Source organism: Eucyclogobius newberryi, unplaced genomic scaffold, assembly GCF_026437365.1.
Source record: "Eucyclogobius newberryi isolate DKJ021-1_F unplaced genomic scaffold, fEucNew1.0.hap1 SCAF_12, whole genome shotgun sequence".
NCBI lineage: Eukaryota > Metazoa > Chordata > Actinopteri > Gobiiformes > Gobiidae > Eucyclogobius > Eucyclogobius newberryi.
The window spans coordinates 3,583,737-3,600,421 of NW_027315746.1; the positions used below are offsets into that span (position 1 = coordinate 3,583,737).

The 16,685-nt window shown below is 47.1% G+C and overlaps 1 protein-coding gene across 1 annotated transcript in view; it reads right to left on the reverse strand.

Moving 5' to 3' along the window:
* atp1a2a (ATPase Na+/K+ transporting subunit alpha 2a) overlaps positions 1-16,685 on the reverse strand; it is a 440,146-nt gene that overhangs the window by 373,212 nt on the left and 50,249 nt on the right. The window contains exons 9-10 of the mRNA XM_072440594.1: positions 15,923-16,121; positions 4,831-4,940 (exon numbers count right to left, since the gene is read on the reverse strand). Coding sequence (XP_072296695.1) covers positions 4,831-4,940; positions 15,923-16,121 — 309 coding nt within the window. The remainder of the gene's footprint in view (positions 1-4,830; positions 4,941-15,922; positions 16,122-16,685) is intronic.

Consider the following 16,685-nt stretch of genomic DNA (forward strand, 5'->3'; position numbering starts at 1 on the left):
GCCTTTAGGCATCGTGAGTGCTTTGCCAATAGAGCGTTTATTGAGAACATAATACGACCGCAGAACGAGTCCGGTGACGGCGATGATTTTTGGGAAATTAAAAACTGGAGAGGTTTAACTGTGATGCAACAATTTGAGGAAAACTGAAAGTGAAACCTTGTAAATAAGTGTAATGCAAGTGCTCGCAGCGCGTGAGGGGACCACAATATAACAGCTCAAACAGCAATCAAATATTCATGTGTTTGAGAGCTTCTCCTGGTCTCATGTCTGCTGACCGCTCTGGCTCTGAGATGACTGACCGCTGCTGCATGTGTTCAAGAGATTCAGAGTGTGTTTGATCCAGGTGTTTGTGCGTTTGACCATCGCAGAGATCCAGGTGTTTGTGTGTTTGACCATCGCAGGGATCCAGGTGTTTGTGTGTTTGACCATCGCAGAGATCCAGGTGTTTGTGTGTTTGACCATCGCAGAGATCCAGGTGTTTGTGTGTTTGACCATCGCAGAGATCCAGGCGTTTGTATGTTTGACCATCGCAGAGATTCAGGTGTTTGTGTGTTTGACCATCGCAGAGATCCAGGCGTTTGTATGTTTGACCATCGCAGAGATCCAGGTGTTTGTGTGTTTGACCAGCGCAGAGATTCAGGTGTTTGTGTGTTTGACCATCGCAAAGATCCAGGTGTTTGTGTGTTTGACCATCGCAGAGATCCAGGTGTTTGTGTGCTTATCCATCGCAGAGATCCAGGCGTTTGTATGTTTGACCATCGCAGAGATCCAGGTGTTTGTGTGTTTGACCAGCGCAGAGATTCAGGTGTTTGTGTGTTTGACCATCGCAAAGATCCAGGTGTTTGTGTGTTTGACCATCGCAGAGATCCAGGTGTTTGTGTGCTTATCCATCGCAGAGATCCAGGCGTTTGTGTGACTGACCATCGCAGAGATCCAGGTGTTTGTGTGTTTGACCATCGCAGAGATCCAGGCGTTTGTGTGTTTGACCATCGCAGAGATCCAGGTGTTTGTGTGTTTGACCATCGCAGAGATCCAGGTGTTTGTGTGTTTGACCAGCGCAGAGATTCAGGTGTTTGTGTGTTTGACCATCGCAAAGATCCAGGTGTTTGTGTGTTTGACCATCGCAGAGATCCAGGTGTTTGTGTGTTTGACCATCGCAGAGATCCAGGTGTTTGTGTGTTTGACCAGCGCAGAGATTCAGGTGTTTGTGTGTTTGACCATCGCAAAGATCCAGGTGTTTGTGTGTTTGACCATCGCAGAGATCCAGGTGTTTGTGTGTTTATCCATCGCAGAGATCCAGGCGTTTGTGTGACTGACCATCGCAGAGATCCAGGTGTTTGTGTGTTTGACCAGTGCAGAGATCCAGGCGTTTGTGTGACTGACCATCGCAGAGATCCAGGTGTTTGTGTGTTTGACCAGTGCAGAGATCCAGGTGTTTGTGTGTTTGACCATCGCAGAGATCCAGGTGTTTGTGTGTTTGACCATCGCAGAGATCCAGGTGTTTGTGTGTTTATCCATCGCAAAGATCCAGGTGTTTGTGTGTTTGACCATCGCAGAGATCCAAGCGTTTCTGTGTTTATCCATCGCAGAGATCCAGGCATTTCCAGGGGCGCGCCGGCAGGACCGACGCCCTCGTGCTGGGGCAGGTGTCATGTGAGCTCCGGTGCCTGTGGATCGCTGGAGTCAAACGGTATTGATCGTTTTTTACGGATTGTTTTTGGTCGCGGCGGGAGCGGATTTGCAGCAGCTGCGAGCGGCGAGAGCGGCGAGCGGCCAGAAAACTGTATCGAGTCGAGTTGCGGTGGAAACGCACATGACGACGGAGTTCAGGAAGGAAAGGGAAGTGGAGAAGCGTGATCACAGACGGAGGAAAGACGGACACAACGTGCGCTACAGCGATGCCAATGTCCGTCATGAGCCACTGAGAACGTATTGAATAAAAGCAAAAACCACAAAAACCCCAGGAAAACAGAACTTAACAGAACAAGGACGATACTGCACCACATCCGCAAAGTGCACACAAAGAGCGATAAAGAAACTCAAAACAAATACTTAAGACGACTCCTAGTACATCCAAAAGGTAAAAGTAGCGCCCGAAAATACCAAATAGGATAGATATCGTTCAAATGATGCAACGGCACCAAGAAATGGGGAGATCCTTTAATGCCAGAAGAGATGAACACGAGTACGAGTGTGAAAAAGAGACCAACCGAAACCGGACGGTAGAGATTTAGCACCGTGGCATCTAGAACTCGGCAATATCAGATGATTGAAAACGCAACGACCATGTTATGGACAGGGACGGTACACGGATCATGAATACAAACGATGGATCGAAGACGTAATGGAGGCACCTGCTTCCCGACATGGGACAAATCAGTTGCCCGCGGGGGGCGTGGTCAGTGGGCGTGGTCAGGGGGCATGCTCAGGGGGCGTGGTCAGCCTGATAGACCTGACAGCCAAGCAGTCAGTCAACCACGCTAACTATTTTGTTCTTTACATAACAAGATAATCACACACAAAATCATTGCTGAATACAAAAAAGAGCGAGGGTTTCTCAGGAGAGTTGTGTCTTTCGGCAAGGCTGGTTTTCCTCCTAGAGCCAGAAGGGGGCGACGACGGACACTTCAAACCCCCCGAAAACACATGTTTAACCATCACAGGGACTTACAAAGACGTTTAATGAGTTGAAAATGTGACTTAGTTCAGCTTTAACACACGTCACAACAAACATCGTGCGACAAAACGATTACATAATTAAATAGAGTTAAATAGAGTTCACAAATTAAGTTGAATCAGGTATATTTTTGGGATAATTTCAGGTTAATTCATGTGCAACGTGAAAGGAATCGCGAGCATATTAGATGTAGTTTGTCTTTGTGTTGCCAGATGCTTTTGACTCAAACCGCGGAGTCACCAGCCAGTTTTGTTCTCGCTTCATCTCTTTTAATGTTTGCTCCCGTTTCACTGCGGTTGAAGCTCTGAGCAGGTCGATCCGCAACAACGCGCTCCACAGACGCTCGTCGAACCTCGTCTCATTCCAGAGCAGTTGTCTTTGACCTTCCTTTAGCGTCCTGCGGGGGGCTCGACGGCGTCTCCTGCGCTCAAAACCCCCGTATGATTCTGTTTATCCGGCCGGTCCTGGCGTGTTTGCCGAGCTCTCCGTCACGCGGCGCCTCGGATTACAGCGCCAGCTCCGTTGAAGTGAAGCGAGCTTTTTTCTCGGCGCACTCCGAGCCCGGCGGCAAACCGTGGGAGAGTCCCGTCTTATGAATTATGCGCATCCGAGATCGGTGCCGGCCTTGGACTCGACTAAACCCCGACAGCGCCGCGCCAATAATTTATAAGGAACAGCGTGGTGCCACTACAAAAACATTGATTTCTGGTGAATCCACTTTTCAAGAATGAGAGACGACTTATGCTACAATCTCTGGTAAATACAGCTGTATATAATAATAACTATGATTCAGGCTTGGTAACTGCTTAGTTAAGGAGTTAGGATCAAGGTATTTATCAAGTAATTAAGTCTTTATTCACGCTTTGTCAGGGTTAATTAAGGTGTCGTTATTATAAAGTGATATTATATGTATTTCCGTCAACGGCATGAAAAAAACGATGACCTTGGTTAATCGTTCTCACTTGATAGGTACAAATATAATCAGAAAATAAATACTAATCTATATTAGTCAAAAACGTATTAAAAAAACAAGATGGCCGTAAAGATGAAGAAACCGTAGATGTATTTATGTTTACATCTGTCAAAAGGCATCGACAAAACCCTTAAAATCAACAGTTTTTTCAACAAAAAGCAGCTAATATTTTGGTGTCGATGGTCCGTTCTGCTTTGTTTGTCCGTCTCAAGCGTGAAAAGTGCATCATGTGAATACCAGCGATGTGTGTGACAGGAAGTTAAACAGATTTACTTACCGACTTCCTCCTTTCATCGATCATTCCAGCAGTCAACTTGAGACTTTTTAACACTTTACCGACCGAATAAAGGTTGAAATATGCTGTTTAAAGGCTTCTAAATAGAGATTATACGGTGGCTGCCCACAAGTCCGATGGTTCACTAGTCCGAAACTGTCTCCTCGCGGCTCGTGCGCCAGTTAGGGATCGTCTCTAAAGTACGTAAAGTGTTTGTTTAAAATGTTTAAAATGTGTTATCTTAAAAAATATCAAATGTATTTAAAAAAAATAAATAGAAAAAAAGGAAAAGGCTATTATAACTCAGCGTTGACTATCTAGGTTAGCTGACTTTGGGAACTATTGAAAAGAATCCTTGATTTTTAAAGACAAATATTCTTTAAAAATCTACAAAGGGTTACATTTTTGAACCCAAACAGACTATGGCACCTGGGATTAGCTACTTGGATTCATGCTCAATGTTTTTTTTTTTTGTATATTTAGTATTTGTAAGTATTTCTAAACACTTGTGCAATCGTAATTTAGTGACGGTCCCTAACTGGCGCACCAAGCAGCACTTGAGCGCGCAGCTCCCCGCAGCGTGCAAGCGAACATTCGGACTAGCCAACCTTCGGACTCGTCGGGTGTAACCGATTATACTTTGTGAAAATCTGATATGTATATTTATATTTTTTGACATTTTGAATTATGCCGCTGTCGTCTGTTTTAGAGAACGATCATAATTATGAAACAGGACTATGGTTATTTTGCAGTCTTACTCTCAAGGTTCAAGTGGGAGGTCAAGGGTGGGCTTTTTACTTTTCTCTTTGTCAAACAGAACCGATTACGAGCCTCAAAATGGTAAAAAACATTGACTTGTCGTAGACGGTGAGAAAGAAGCGAGTGTCGTCGAACGCCGGCCCGTACCATGAGGATGGGAACCTGCTGCTGATCCGCCTTGAAGACGGCGCGGTTGCACAGTCCGGCCACACGGGACAGCGAGGCCCAGGTGGCGGAGGTCCGGTCAAAGCACGAGCCTGCGAAAAGGAAAGAGCGCCAAGAGTCAGACCTCCTCGTTCAGTATTCAAGCCCCTCAGCGCGGCGCCGCGAGGAAACCCCTCGCGCCCCCCCCCGGGTCGCGAAAAAGGCATGAATTTTCAAGTAACTACAGGAAAAAAGCGCCGGGTCAAAAGACTCCTCGTATTAAAATTTCATATTTCCGTTGCGATCGAAGGGAACGTGACCTTCTCCGCATTCCGCACGTGATTTAGTTCTGGTTGTGGCCTTGGGTTTGCCCAGCGATCGCGTCGCTGCTGCCATGAAAATTAAAGTTATGAATCAAAAGCCGGCCCCGTACGGCCCGGGATTCCGCATGAGGAGGTTTGTAATCATGGACACGGGTTAGCTAGTGCGCGGCGGCGGCGGTCAGCGCGAGTCAAATCAGCTCGAATAGCAAATCACAAAGACATCGATGTAGTATAAATAATAAAATAATAACAGTATTGTACCGTGTAACATGAGTAGATTACATTTTGTTGATCGTAAAACCCGATAATGATCTAAAACGTCTCGGTAACAGAAACGGCTTCAGTGACTTAAAAATGACAGAATCATTTAAGTGTTTCCGTTTTTCAAAAGGAGACATTTCAGAACATGTGGGCGGGGCTAGGGGATAGGTGAAAACAGGACTTCTCTGAGCACTTGAGCCTCAGTTGCAGGGGGAAAAAAACAGTATGAACTGAAACATGCACGAATCGCTCTCAACTTCACGGGAGAAGAGCGGGGAAAGTGTGCTCGCGTCGCCGTCGTGAACAGGACGGAAGTAACTCATTACATTTCTAAACTTTGTGTCGCGGCCAAGATTCTCAAAAAAGCTGCTCAGCGCGTTCAGTCGAGCGGCTTTTTTGGACGCCAGTGATATTTTGTCTGAATCGAACATTGTCCGATCACAGCTGCTCTTGATGTTCTGAGGGATTTCATGCCAGCTCTGGATCTAAAACTGTCTCATGTTGTCGATTTAACGATGAAACATTATTAGGATTAAGAATACGTGTACAATTTGATCATAAGTTACATACAGATACATTATATCAAACGACAATGGAAATAGAGCGATGTCTCCGTGTCAATAACCCTTTGATATGTAAATCTACTTAACATAATACTCTTAATCGAACACTTTTCTCTTCCATTTGTCGTTCAAACAGTGCTTTTATCATCTTTACACAAATATTATAAGATTTGTTTACTAATTTGTGACATTTCTGAATATGATTCCACTCATACGTGTTTTAATCCAAGATGTTTGTACGGCGCGAATGGCGTTATCGTTCCTGAAACATTTTTAGTAAAAGTGAAAAGCAGAGAGTACAGCAGCCGATCCTTCACGAATAACCAAATGAAGTCTGTATTGATTTCCTTCGCATTCGCTCTACAGTTCCTCTTCGATACTGTGCCCGCTGCTCTGTTCTGGATCCTTTGTTTTTAAGCCGAGTCAGCATTTGCATCAGACCAAACTGTGGGACAAGTTAGATGACGTCAGGACTTGAGTGATCGGCTTTAGTGCACGTTGGATTAAAAAAGTTAATACACCACCTATTTTTATACTTTATATGCAGTTTCCAAGTCAGTTTATTATCGTTTTTTGGTTTCCCATACTTGTTTAATACGCTCATCATTTCTCATTCATTTTAACTCTGGATTTTTGCTTTGAATTAGTTGAATTTATAACAATACAACTAGTCTTTGCTACGCTCAACACTAAAGGATTCTGTTGCTCCCAGATAACCACAGGCTGGAGCTCCTGAGCCTGTATTCAGCTCTTCAAAAGTGTAAAAAGTCGAATCATCAGCATACAAAAAACTGCAGTAGATTTTTTCAACAAAACAGACGGATCATGTGTAAAAAAAGAATACTGTATAGTAATGGACCAAAAACGCTTCCCTGAGGAACTCCACAAGCCTCTTCTCTGACCTCAGAATAACAACTATTTTAAAAAAGCGTTCTGTTTGTTAAGTAACTCTGCAACCATAACATTTAGTTTATCTAAGATTATTAATAACATCGAAAGCAGCAGACAAATCTAAAATTACCGCTCTGACAATATTCGTCTGGTCTATTTGTCTGAGTCTTTCCATTGATCTTCAGCTTTTGATTAAAATCTTAAAGCATCATCTCTGACCGAGCCTTGAACTGGTTTGCCAACTCTCTGTTCAATCGATCACAAACTTGGCAGGAACTTCTTTTTTAAGGAGGACCTCAGGGCTCCCTCTTAGGCCCGATTTTATTCTCAATTTATGCTAATAACATTTGTGCTGATCCGTCAAATATCAAGTGCCATTTATATGCAGATGATACAGTACTTTACTGCTGCTTTGCCGCTCTATAGTGTCTGCTTTCTCTTGAAGTTAGCGCTGAATTCAGAAATACTAAAGCTATGGTATTTTTTCACATTAACAAAAGGTGACTAACCCTAGCCCTCTCAGGGAAATTCAATTGAGTTTGTCTCAAATTATCAAATCATCAAATCAAATATTATTTTTTTTTGTAAGGCCCAACAACAGTCGCCTCTGAGGCCAAATCAACAATGTCTGTGGTGGTGAGGGACGATGTCCCAGGGTCCTCTGTCCTTAGACTCTCCTTCTCGGCCAGGAAAAACTACAAAAAAAAACCTCTTTGGGGAAAAAAGCGTAGAAACCTGGAGGAGTTCCAGTGAAGGAGAGATCCGACTCTCACAGTCTCTCGGACAGACGGAATTATAAATCCATGGTTTGATTCTACACAAAGAGCTGTCGTTCACTTGCAAAAATATAAAAATGAATGTAAAACTTGGGTTATTTTATTGTAATAAATCCTGTTTTACCCTTGAAGATCGTGAGGAATTGTCTCCACAAAATTACCATATTCATTTTATCGCTTAAACTCTGTTTAAGTTGAATAATACCAGAACTTTGTGAAGCTATTCTGGAAAAAAAATCCGTCACAATTGTTAATTTGCGCATTAACTTTGTGCACATTCTTGTTTCATGTGGATAGGCCCGGTAATTACAGAGGTGTGAACCACAAACCAGGTCAGCAAACCCGCAATCTGCGCCTTCATCGCATCCACCTGCCCAAGTTTATCCATAAACCCACCTCAGCAACCGCAACTACGTATTCATTTATTATATATTTTTTTACAATTTGTCTACTTCTGCGTTTTCCTCGCATGGACCGACTCAATCTGTGTGCGATGAGTCAGGGCTAAAACGCTCTGACATGCGCCTCGCTTTGCATTGACGGGCGGCGGATATTGACAGTGCGCTCGACGGTGGCGCGTCGCGGGATAAACCTGTGTTAATTAAAAGTGATCCCGCTGACAGGCGGCGGCGTGGAATAAAGAGAGAGACGGCGATCGTGCTCAGATGTGTCAGCCGTTCATCGGCGTCTGTGCGAGGGCGAGAGGGTTCACTGTCGTTTACGGTGACGCCGGTCGCTATTGATCGGTTTGTATTGCCATGGGAAATGTTTTAAACGGAAATACTTACATTTTGAACCTGAATCCACATCTCAACATTTACAAATTAAAGCAGTCTGTACGTATTCTGTACTTTTCCTGTTTTAAAACTACAATCACATTTGACCCTGTGTCCAGAGCCTTAAAGGGCCCCTGACAGGTTTGAATTTTGAAACATGAATTCAACGAAATAAAATTGCTCTGATATATTTTATTTGTCAAATTAAAAAAAATGTAACATTAGATGAGTTTTGGCCCAGTGTTTGCTGGGTAATTTCCTAGTGTGATGTCATCAATTACAAACAGGAAGTGAAATTAGAAACCTAAAAAAGACGTGCTATTCTGTGATAACATTTGTATTATTTTCTCGAGACCTGCAGGGGACGCTTTAACCTGCAGCTCGAGACCTGCAGGGGGCGGTTTAACCTGCAGCTCGAGACCTGCAGGGGGCGCTTTAACCTGCAGCTCGAGACCTGTAGGGGGCGCTTTAACCTGCAGCAAGAGACCTGCAGGGGACGCTTTAACCTGCAGCTCGAGACCTGTAGGGGGCGCTTTAACCTGCAGCTCGACACCTGCAGGGGGCGCTTTAACCTGCAGCTCAACACCTGTAGGGGGCGCTTTAACCTACAGCTCGAGACCTGTAGGGGGCGCTTTAACCTGCAGCTCGACACCTGCAGGGGGCACTTTAACCTGCAGCTCGAGACCTGTAGGGGACGCTTTAACATGCAGCTCGAGACCTGTAGGGGGCGCTTTAACCTGCAGCTCGACACCTGTAGGGGGCGCTTTAACCTGCAGCTCGACACCTGTAGGGGGCGCTTTAACCTGCAGCTCGACACCTGCAGGGGGCACTTTAACCTGCAGCTCGAGACCTGTAGGGGGCGCTTTAACCTGCAGCTCGACACCTGTAGGGGGCGCTTTAACCTGCAGCTCGACACCTGCAGGGGGCGCTTTAACCTGCAGCTCGACACCTGTAGGGGGCGCTTTAACCTACAGCTCGACACCTGTAGGGGGCGCTTTAACCTGCAGCTCGACACCTGCAGGGGGCACTTTAACCTGCAGCTCGAGACCTGTAGGGGGCGCTTTAACCTGCAGCTCGACACCTGTAGGGGGCGCTTTAACCTGCAGCTCGACACCTGCAGGGGGCGCTTTAACCTGCAGCTCGACACCTGTAGGGGGCGCTTTAACCTACAGCTCGACACCTGCAGGGGGCACTTTAACCTGCAGCTCGAGACCTGTAGGGGACGCTTTAACATGCAGCTCGAGACCTGTAGGGGGCGCTTTAACCTGCAGCTCGACACCTGTAGGGGGCGCTTTAACCTGCAGCTCGACACCTGTAGGGGGCGCTTTAACCTGCAGCTCGACACCTGCAGGGGGCACTTTAACCTGCAGCTCGAGACCTGTAGGGGGCGCTTTAACCTGCAGCTCGACACCTGTAGGGGGCGCTTTAACCTGCAGCTCGACACCTGCAGGGGGCGCTTTAACCTGCAGCTCGACACCTGTAGGGGGCGCTTTAACCTACAGCTCGACACCTGTAGGGGGCGCTTTAACCTGCAGCTCGACACCTGCAGGGGGCACTTTAACCTGCAGCTCGAGACCTGTAGGGGGCGCTTTAACCTGCAGCTCGACACCTGTAGGGGGCGCTTTAACCTGCAGCTCGACACCTGCAGGGGGCGCTTTAACCTGCAGCTCGACACCTGTAGGGGGCGCTTTAACCTACAGCTCGACACCTGTAGGGGGCGCTTTAACCTAAATGACACCCCAGATCTCTGGAGAGGCGAGCTCGCTTACAGAAGGAATGTGTGCTTGACTCCAAAGCCCAACATCTTTATTCCATAGTTACTAAGCCTTAATTATTCTTATTAAACTCTTTGTTCATAATGAATAAAGTCTTTGTTCCTGCTTTATTCACGATGATTAAACTGTAGTTACAAAAGTCTCATCAAGTCACATATGATTCCTTCAAATTGAAGCTGGAGAACTCTCAGTTTTGCTCAATAGCAGTAGTTTTTTTGGGTAATTCAACCATTGCAAAGAACAAATGTGCTTTTGAAGTTGTAAGTCCAAAAGTGCTTTGTCTGTGGAAAAGTCCAAAGTTTTCTGTTTTCACCTCTCAATGAACTAATCCTCTGTCATGTTGAATACATCACCGCTTCTCCCTCAGCTGTGGACACTCAGCCCTTTTGCTTTTTCAATATTTCCCGATGTTTTACACAAGCCGACCTGATACGAGAAAGTGTCCACGAGGCAAAAACCTGCAACACATCCAAGAAGAGTTTGTTTCCCTGACGATTGCTCTGAAGAGAAAGCAGAGGGACGCAGTGAACCCGCCTGTCAAACCAAACCTGATCAAATACTGGTGCTGCTCGCGGCTCCGAGGGCAAACTGTCAGGAGCAGCGCTGAGAGACCTGCAGATCTGAGCCCATACTGTCAGGAGCAGCGTTGAGAGACCTGCAGATCTGAGCCCATACTGTCAGGAGCAGCGTTGAGAGACCTGCAGATCTGAGCCCAAACTGTCAGGAGCAGCGCTGAGAGACCTGCAGATCTGAGTCCATACTGTCAGGAGCAGCGTTGAGAGACCTGCAGATCTGAGCCCAAACTGTCAGGAGCAGCGCTGAGAGACCTGCAGATCTGAGTCCAAACTGTCAGGAGCAGCGCTGAGAGACCTGCAGATCTGAGCCCATACTGTCAGGAGCAGCGCTGAGAGACCTGCAGATCTGAGTCCAAACTGTCAGGAGCAGCGCTGAGAGACCTGCAGATCTGAGTCCAAACTGTCAGGAGCAGCGCTGAGAGACCTGCAGATCTGAGCCCATAGCTGCACCCTTCAGATCTGAGCCAGGAGCCAAACCCACAATCTGCTCGCTGTGAGGATCAAATACTAACCAATCTGCCTCTGTCCTGGACTCTTCTGTATGAGCGTAAGACAAGATAGCATCGTCAATCTAAAGACTAATTAAATACATTCACTTGTCAATGGGTTCTGCTCAGCCCCGCGCGGCTACTTCCTGTTGACTCGCATATGCGTTCCTACTTCCTGTTGACTTGTCTATGCGTTCCTACTTCCTGTTGACTCTGCAGTGTGCCCCTACTTGCTGTTGACTCGCCTATGCGCCCCCACTTCCTGTTGACTCGCCTATGCGCCCCCACTTCCTGTTGACTCGCCTATGCACTCCTACTTCCTGTTGACTCGCCTATGCGCTCCTACTTGCTGTTGACTTGCCTGTGCGTTCCTACTTGCTGTTGACTCGCCTATGCGCCCCTACTTTCTGATGGCTTGCCAATGCGCTTCTACTTCCTGTTGACTCGCCTATGCGCTCCTACTTGCTGTTGACTCGCCTATGCGCTCCTACTTCTTGTTTGCTTGCCTATGCGCTCCTACTTCCTGTTGACTTGCCTATGAGCTCCTACTTGCTGTTGACTCGCCTATGCGCTCCTGCTTCCTGTTGACTTGCCTATGCGTTCCTACTTGCTGTTGACTCGCCTATGCGCTCCTACTTCCTGTTGACTTGCCTATGAGCTCCTACTTGCTGTTGACTCGCCTATGCGCTCCTACTTCCTGTTGACTCGCCTATGCTTTCCTTCTTGCTGTTGACTCGCCTATGCGCTCCTACTTCCTGTTGACTTGCCTATGCGTTCCTACTTGCTGTTGACTCGCCTATACGCCCCCACTTCTTGTTGACTCGCCTATGCGTTCCTACTTGCTCTTGACTTGCCTATGCGCTCCTACTTACTGTTGACTCGCCTATGCGTTCCAACTTGCTGTTGACTCGCCTATGCGCTCCTATTTAGTGTTGACTCGCCTATGCGTTCCAACTTCCTGTTGACTCTTCTATGCACTCCTACTTGCTGTTGACTCGCCTATGCGCTCCTACTTCTTGTTGGCTTGCCTATGTGCTCCTACTTCCTGTTGACTTGCCTATGAGCTCCTACTTGCTGTTGACTCGCCTATGCGTTCCTACGTGCTGTTGACTCGCCTATGCGCTCCTGCTTCCTGTTGACTCGCCTATGCGTTCCTACTTGCTGTTGACTCGCCTATGCGCTCCTACTTCCTGTTGACTCGCCTATGCGCTCCTACTTCCTGTTGACTCGCCTATGCGCTCCTACTTCCTGTTGACTTGCCTATGAGCTCCTACTTGCTGTTGACTCGCCTATGCGCCCCCACTTCTTGTTGACTCGCCTATGCGTTCCTACTTACTGTTGACTCGCCTATGCGTTCCAACTTGCTGTTGACTCGCCTATGCGCTCCTACTTAGTGTTGACTCGCCTATGCGTTCCTAATTCCTGTTGACTCTTCTATGCACTCCTACTTGCTGTTGACTCGCCTATGCGCTCCTACTTCCTGTTGCCTATTAAAGAAGCTGTATCTCTGTTTTTTCATATAATCAAATCTGCTTTTCCCAGCACAGATATCACAGCTGAAAATGAGTCCGTGGTGTGCAGTTTGTGTCCAATTACAGAGCAGAGAGAGCGAGGGGGAGGAGACATGTGGTGTGAGAAGAGGCGACAGATGATTATCAGCAGGAGGCTCAGTGTGACCACAGATCTGATCTACACTCACACACACACACACATACAAACACACACACACACAGAGACACACACACACACACACACACACACACACACAGAGAGACACACACACACACACACAGAGAGAGAGAGACACACACACACACACACATACACACACACACGCACACAAACACACACACAAACATACACACACGCACACAAACATACACACACGCACACACACACACAGAGACACACACATACACACACAAACACACACACACACACAAACACACAAACACACACAGACACACATAAACTCACACAAACATACACAAACATACACACACACACACACACATACACAGAGACACACACACACAGACGCACACACACACACACACACACACACAGAGACGCACACACACACACACACAGACAAGGTTTTAGACGAGCTTCTCTGAAACCATTCCGCGTCCGTGCACTTTAAATGTGTGTGTGGTTGTGTTGTTGTGTTTGTGTGGATAAGTGTTGTTTCGGGCCTCGTAAAGAGACCGTAATACGATACACAGGCCGTCGACGTGTACATGTGTTGCAGTTTGAACCGCTGAGCCACGAGTGTGCTCATTCTCTACACGTCCATGAGCTTTAGCCACAGAACTGCACATTTTAGCAGAGAATAGACTAAAAAGCATTTTTTTTATTTTTTTGGGATAGTTTTATTGGACTAAAAATGTATAAAACCTGTGTCCTTACGTAGGTCCCTTGCGCAGCCTCCAGAAAGTTACACACTGTGACTTTAACAGGATGAAATTTGCAAGAATCCGGAGCATTTTAGAAGATCTAAACCACAGGGTTTAACAGTTTTCTGTGTGAACCGTGATGACTTTTATTTGATTGCAATAAATGATTAAAACCCGACTTCAAAACCATTTAAACTGATAATCTTAACGTCTCATTTGATTCTTTAAAGCGCCCCCTACAGGTCGCACTGAACTAAAATGCAGTTAAGATAAATATATTTTGTATTTTGCTAAAAATTTTAAACATTTTATCACAGAATAGCACATTTTTTACGTTAATAATGTCACTTCCTGTTTGTGATTTATGACATCACACAAGGAAATTACCCAGCAAACACTGGGACAAAACTCAACTAATGTCACTATTTTTTCATTTGACAAATATAAATATATTAGAGCGACTTTATTTCGTTGAATTCATGTTTAGAGTCAAGTTGTTTCTCTGTGTAAATTCTGCATAAACTTTGACTGGAATGAGTGTCCCTGGTGTGATGTCACTTCCTGTATGAGTGTTCCTGGTGTGATGTCACTTCCTGTATGAGTGTCCCTGGTGTGATGTCACTTCCTGTATGAGTGTCCCTGGTGTGATGTCACTTCCTGTATGAGTGTCCCTGGTGTGATGTCACTTCCTGTATGAGTGTCCCTGGTGTGATGTCACTTCCTTTATGAGTGTTCCTGGTGTGATGTCACTTCCTGTATGAGTGTCCCTGGTGTGATGTCACTTCCTGTATGAGTGTTCCTGGTGTGATGTCACTTCCTGTATGAGTGTCCCTGCTGTGATGTCACTTCCTGTCATTTTCCACAGATTTTTCAACGTTTTCTCCACAAATACCTGCTCGATTTTTTTAAAACTATAATTTATATGTACGACAGGTACAAATACACCAAATAAAGTCACTTTAAAGGGCACATATTATAAAAAATGCACTTTTTCATAGTTATAACATCCATCCTCAAAAAAACATTCCAGGAATTGAATTTAGCTTCATTCAAGCTCGTTTCATTCTCCCCTGAGCCTCACAAAAACACTCTCAGCTTGTCAGGGCAAGCTAGGTTTTGTTTGTTTCCCCTAACACCAAATCCGGATGAGGGAACGCCTGCTAAATGTGAGATTTTATTTATTCACTTCTAAAACATGAGATGCCAAAGTTCCAGAGGACGTTTGAAGGACATTAACAAACACCACGCTGAATGTGTGTCCTTTAAGTATTTTTACCTCTCTCCCTGACTCTCTCCCCCCTCTCTCCTCCCTCTCTCCTCCCCCCTTCCCTCCCTCCTCTCCTCCCTCTTTCTCTCACCCCTCTCTTCTCCCTCTTTCCCCTCTCTCCTCCCTCCCTCCCTCCTCTCTCCCTTCTCTCTCTCCTCCCTCCCTCCCTCCTCTCTCCCTTCTCTCTCTCCTCCCTCCCTCCCTCCTCTCTCCCTTCTCGCTCTCCTCCCTCCGTCCCTCCTCTCTCCCTCCTTTCTCCTCCTATCATCGCCCTCTCTCCTCCCTCCCTTCTCCCTCCTTTCTGTCCATCCTCTCTCCTCCGTCCCTCCCTCTCTCCTCTCTCACCACTCTCTCCTCCCTCCCTCCCTCCACTCCCTCCCTCCCTCCCTCTCTTCCCTCCCTCTCTTCCCTCCCTCCCTCTCTCCCTCCCTCTCTTCCCTCCACCCTCTCTCACCACTCCCTCCCTCCTTCCCTCCTCCCTCCCTCCTTCTCTCCCTCCCTCCTTCCCTCCTCCCTCCCTCCTTCTCTCCCCCCCTCCCTCCCTCCTTCCCTCCTCCCTCCCTCCCTATCTCCCTCCTCTCCTCCCTCCCTCTCTCACCACTCTCTCCTCCCTCCCTCCCTCCCTCCACTCCCTCCCTCCCTCTCTTCCCTCCCTCCCTCTCTCCCTCCCTCTCTTCCCTCCCCCCTCTCTCACCACTCCCTCCCTCCTTCCCTCCTCCCTCCCTCCTTCTCTCCCTCCCTCCTTCCCTCCTCCCTCCCTCCTTCTCTCCCCCCCTCCCTCCCTCCCTCCTTCCCTCCTCCCTCCCTCCCTCTCTCCCTCCTCTCCTCCCTCCCTCTCTCACCACTCCCTCTCTCCCTCCTCTCCTCCCTCAGGCCCTCTCTCACCACTCCCTCCCTCCTTCCCTCCTCCCTCCTTCCCTCCTCCCTCCCACCCTCTCTCACCACTCCCTCCCTCCCTCCTCCCTCTCTCCCTCCTTCCCTCTCTTCCCTCCCCCCTCGCTCACCGCTCTGGTCCTCGGTGGTGTCGGCCTCGTGGATCTGGTTGTCGAACCACATGTGGGCCACGGTCATGCGGTTCTGGGTCAGCGTGCCCGTCTTGTCGGAGCAGATGGTGGAGGTGGAGCCCAGCGTCTCCACGGCCTCCAGGTTCTTCACCAGGCAGTTCTTCTTGGCCATGCGCTTGGCCGTGAGCGTCAGACACACCTGGAGGAGAGACGACGGGTCAAACGGGCGGAGTTCACGGTCAGTCGCTGCTCACGGGCAAAGACAATGGTTTACATGTTGTGTTTTCAAGCAGAATCTGTAGAAAAGCCAATAACGCTAAACATAAGGAAGAGATACGCACGAGGGCTGCATGATACTGACGGGAATTCATATTTAAATGTATTTTCACATTATTCGATAACAATATTCAGACGATATAACAATGCATCAGGGACGGGCCAGTAAATATTACGAAGTGTGACTGGACCATAAAATGAACAACAAAATATCACTTAATACACTATTGATTTTTTATATATATCATGCTTTTTATCATCTCTTCCACCTCCAATTTGTACTTTATTTGCAGAGAATTTAGCTTGAAATAAAAATAAACATTTCTAGAAGCAATTGGACCAGCTTTATTAGATTCAGTTCAGGAGGAGAATCAGTTCTTCAGGGGGAGAACCAGTCCTTCAGGGGGAGAACCAGTCCTTCCAGGCAAATGAAGAACCGTTCATATGGAGTAGAGACTGTTTCTCTAGGGAGTCGAGGAGCATCCAC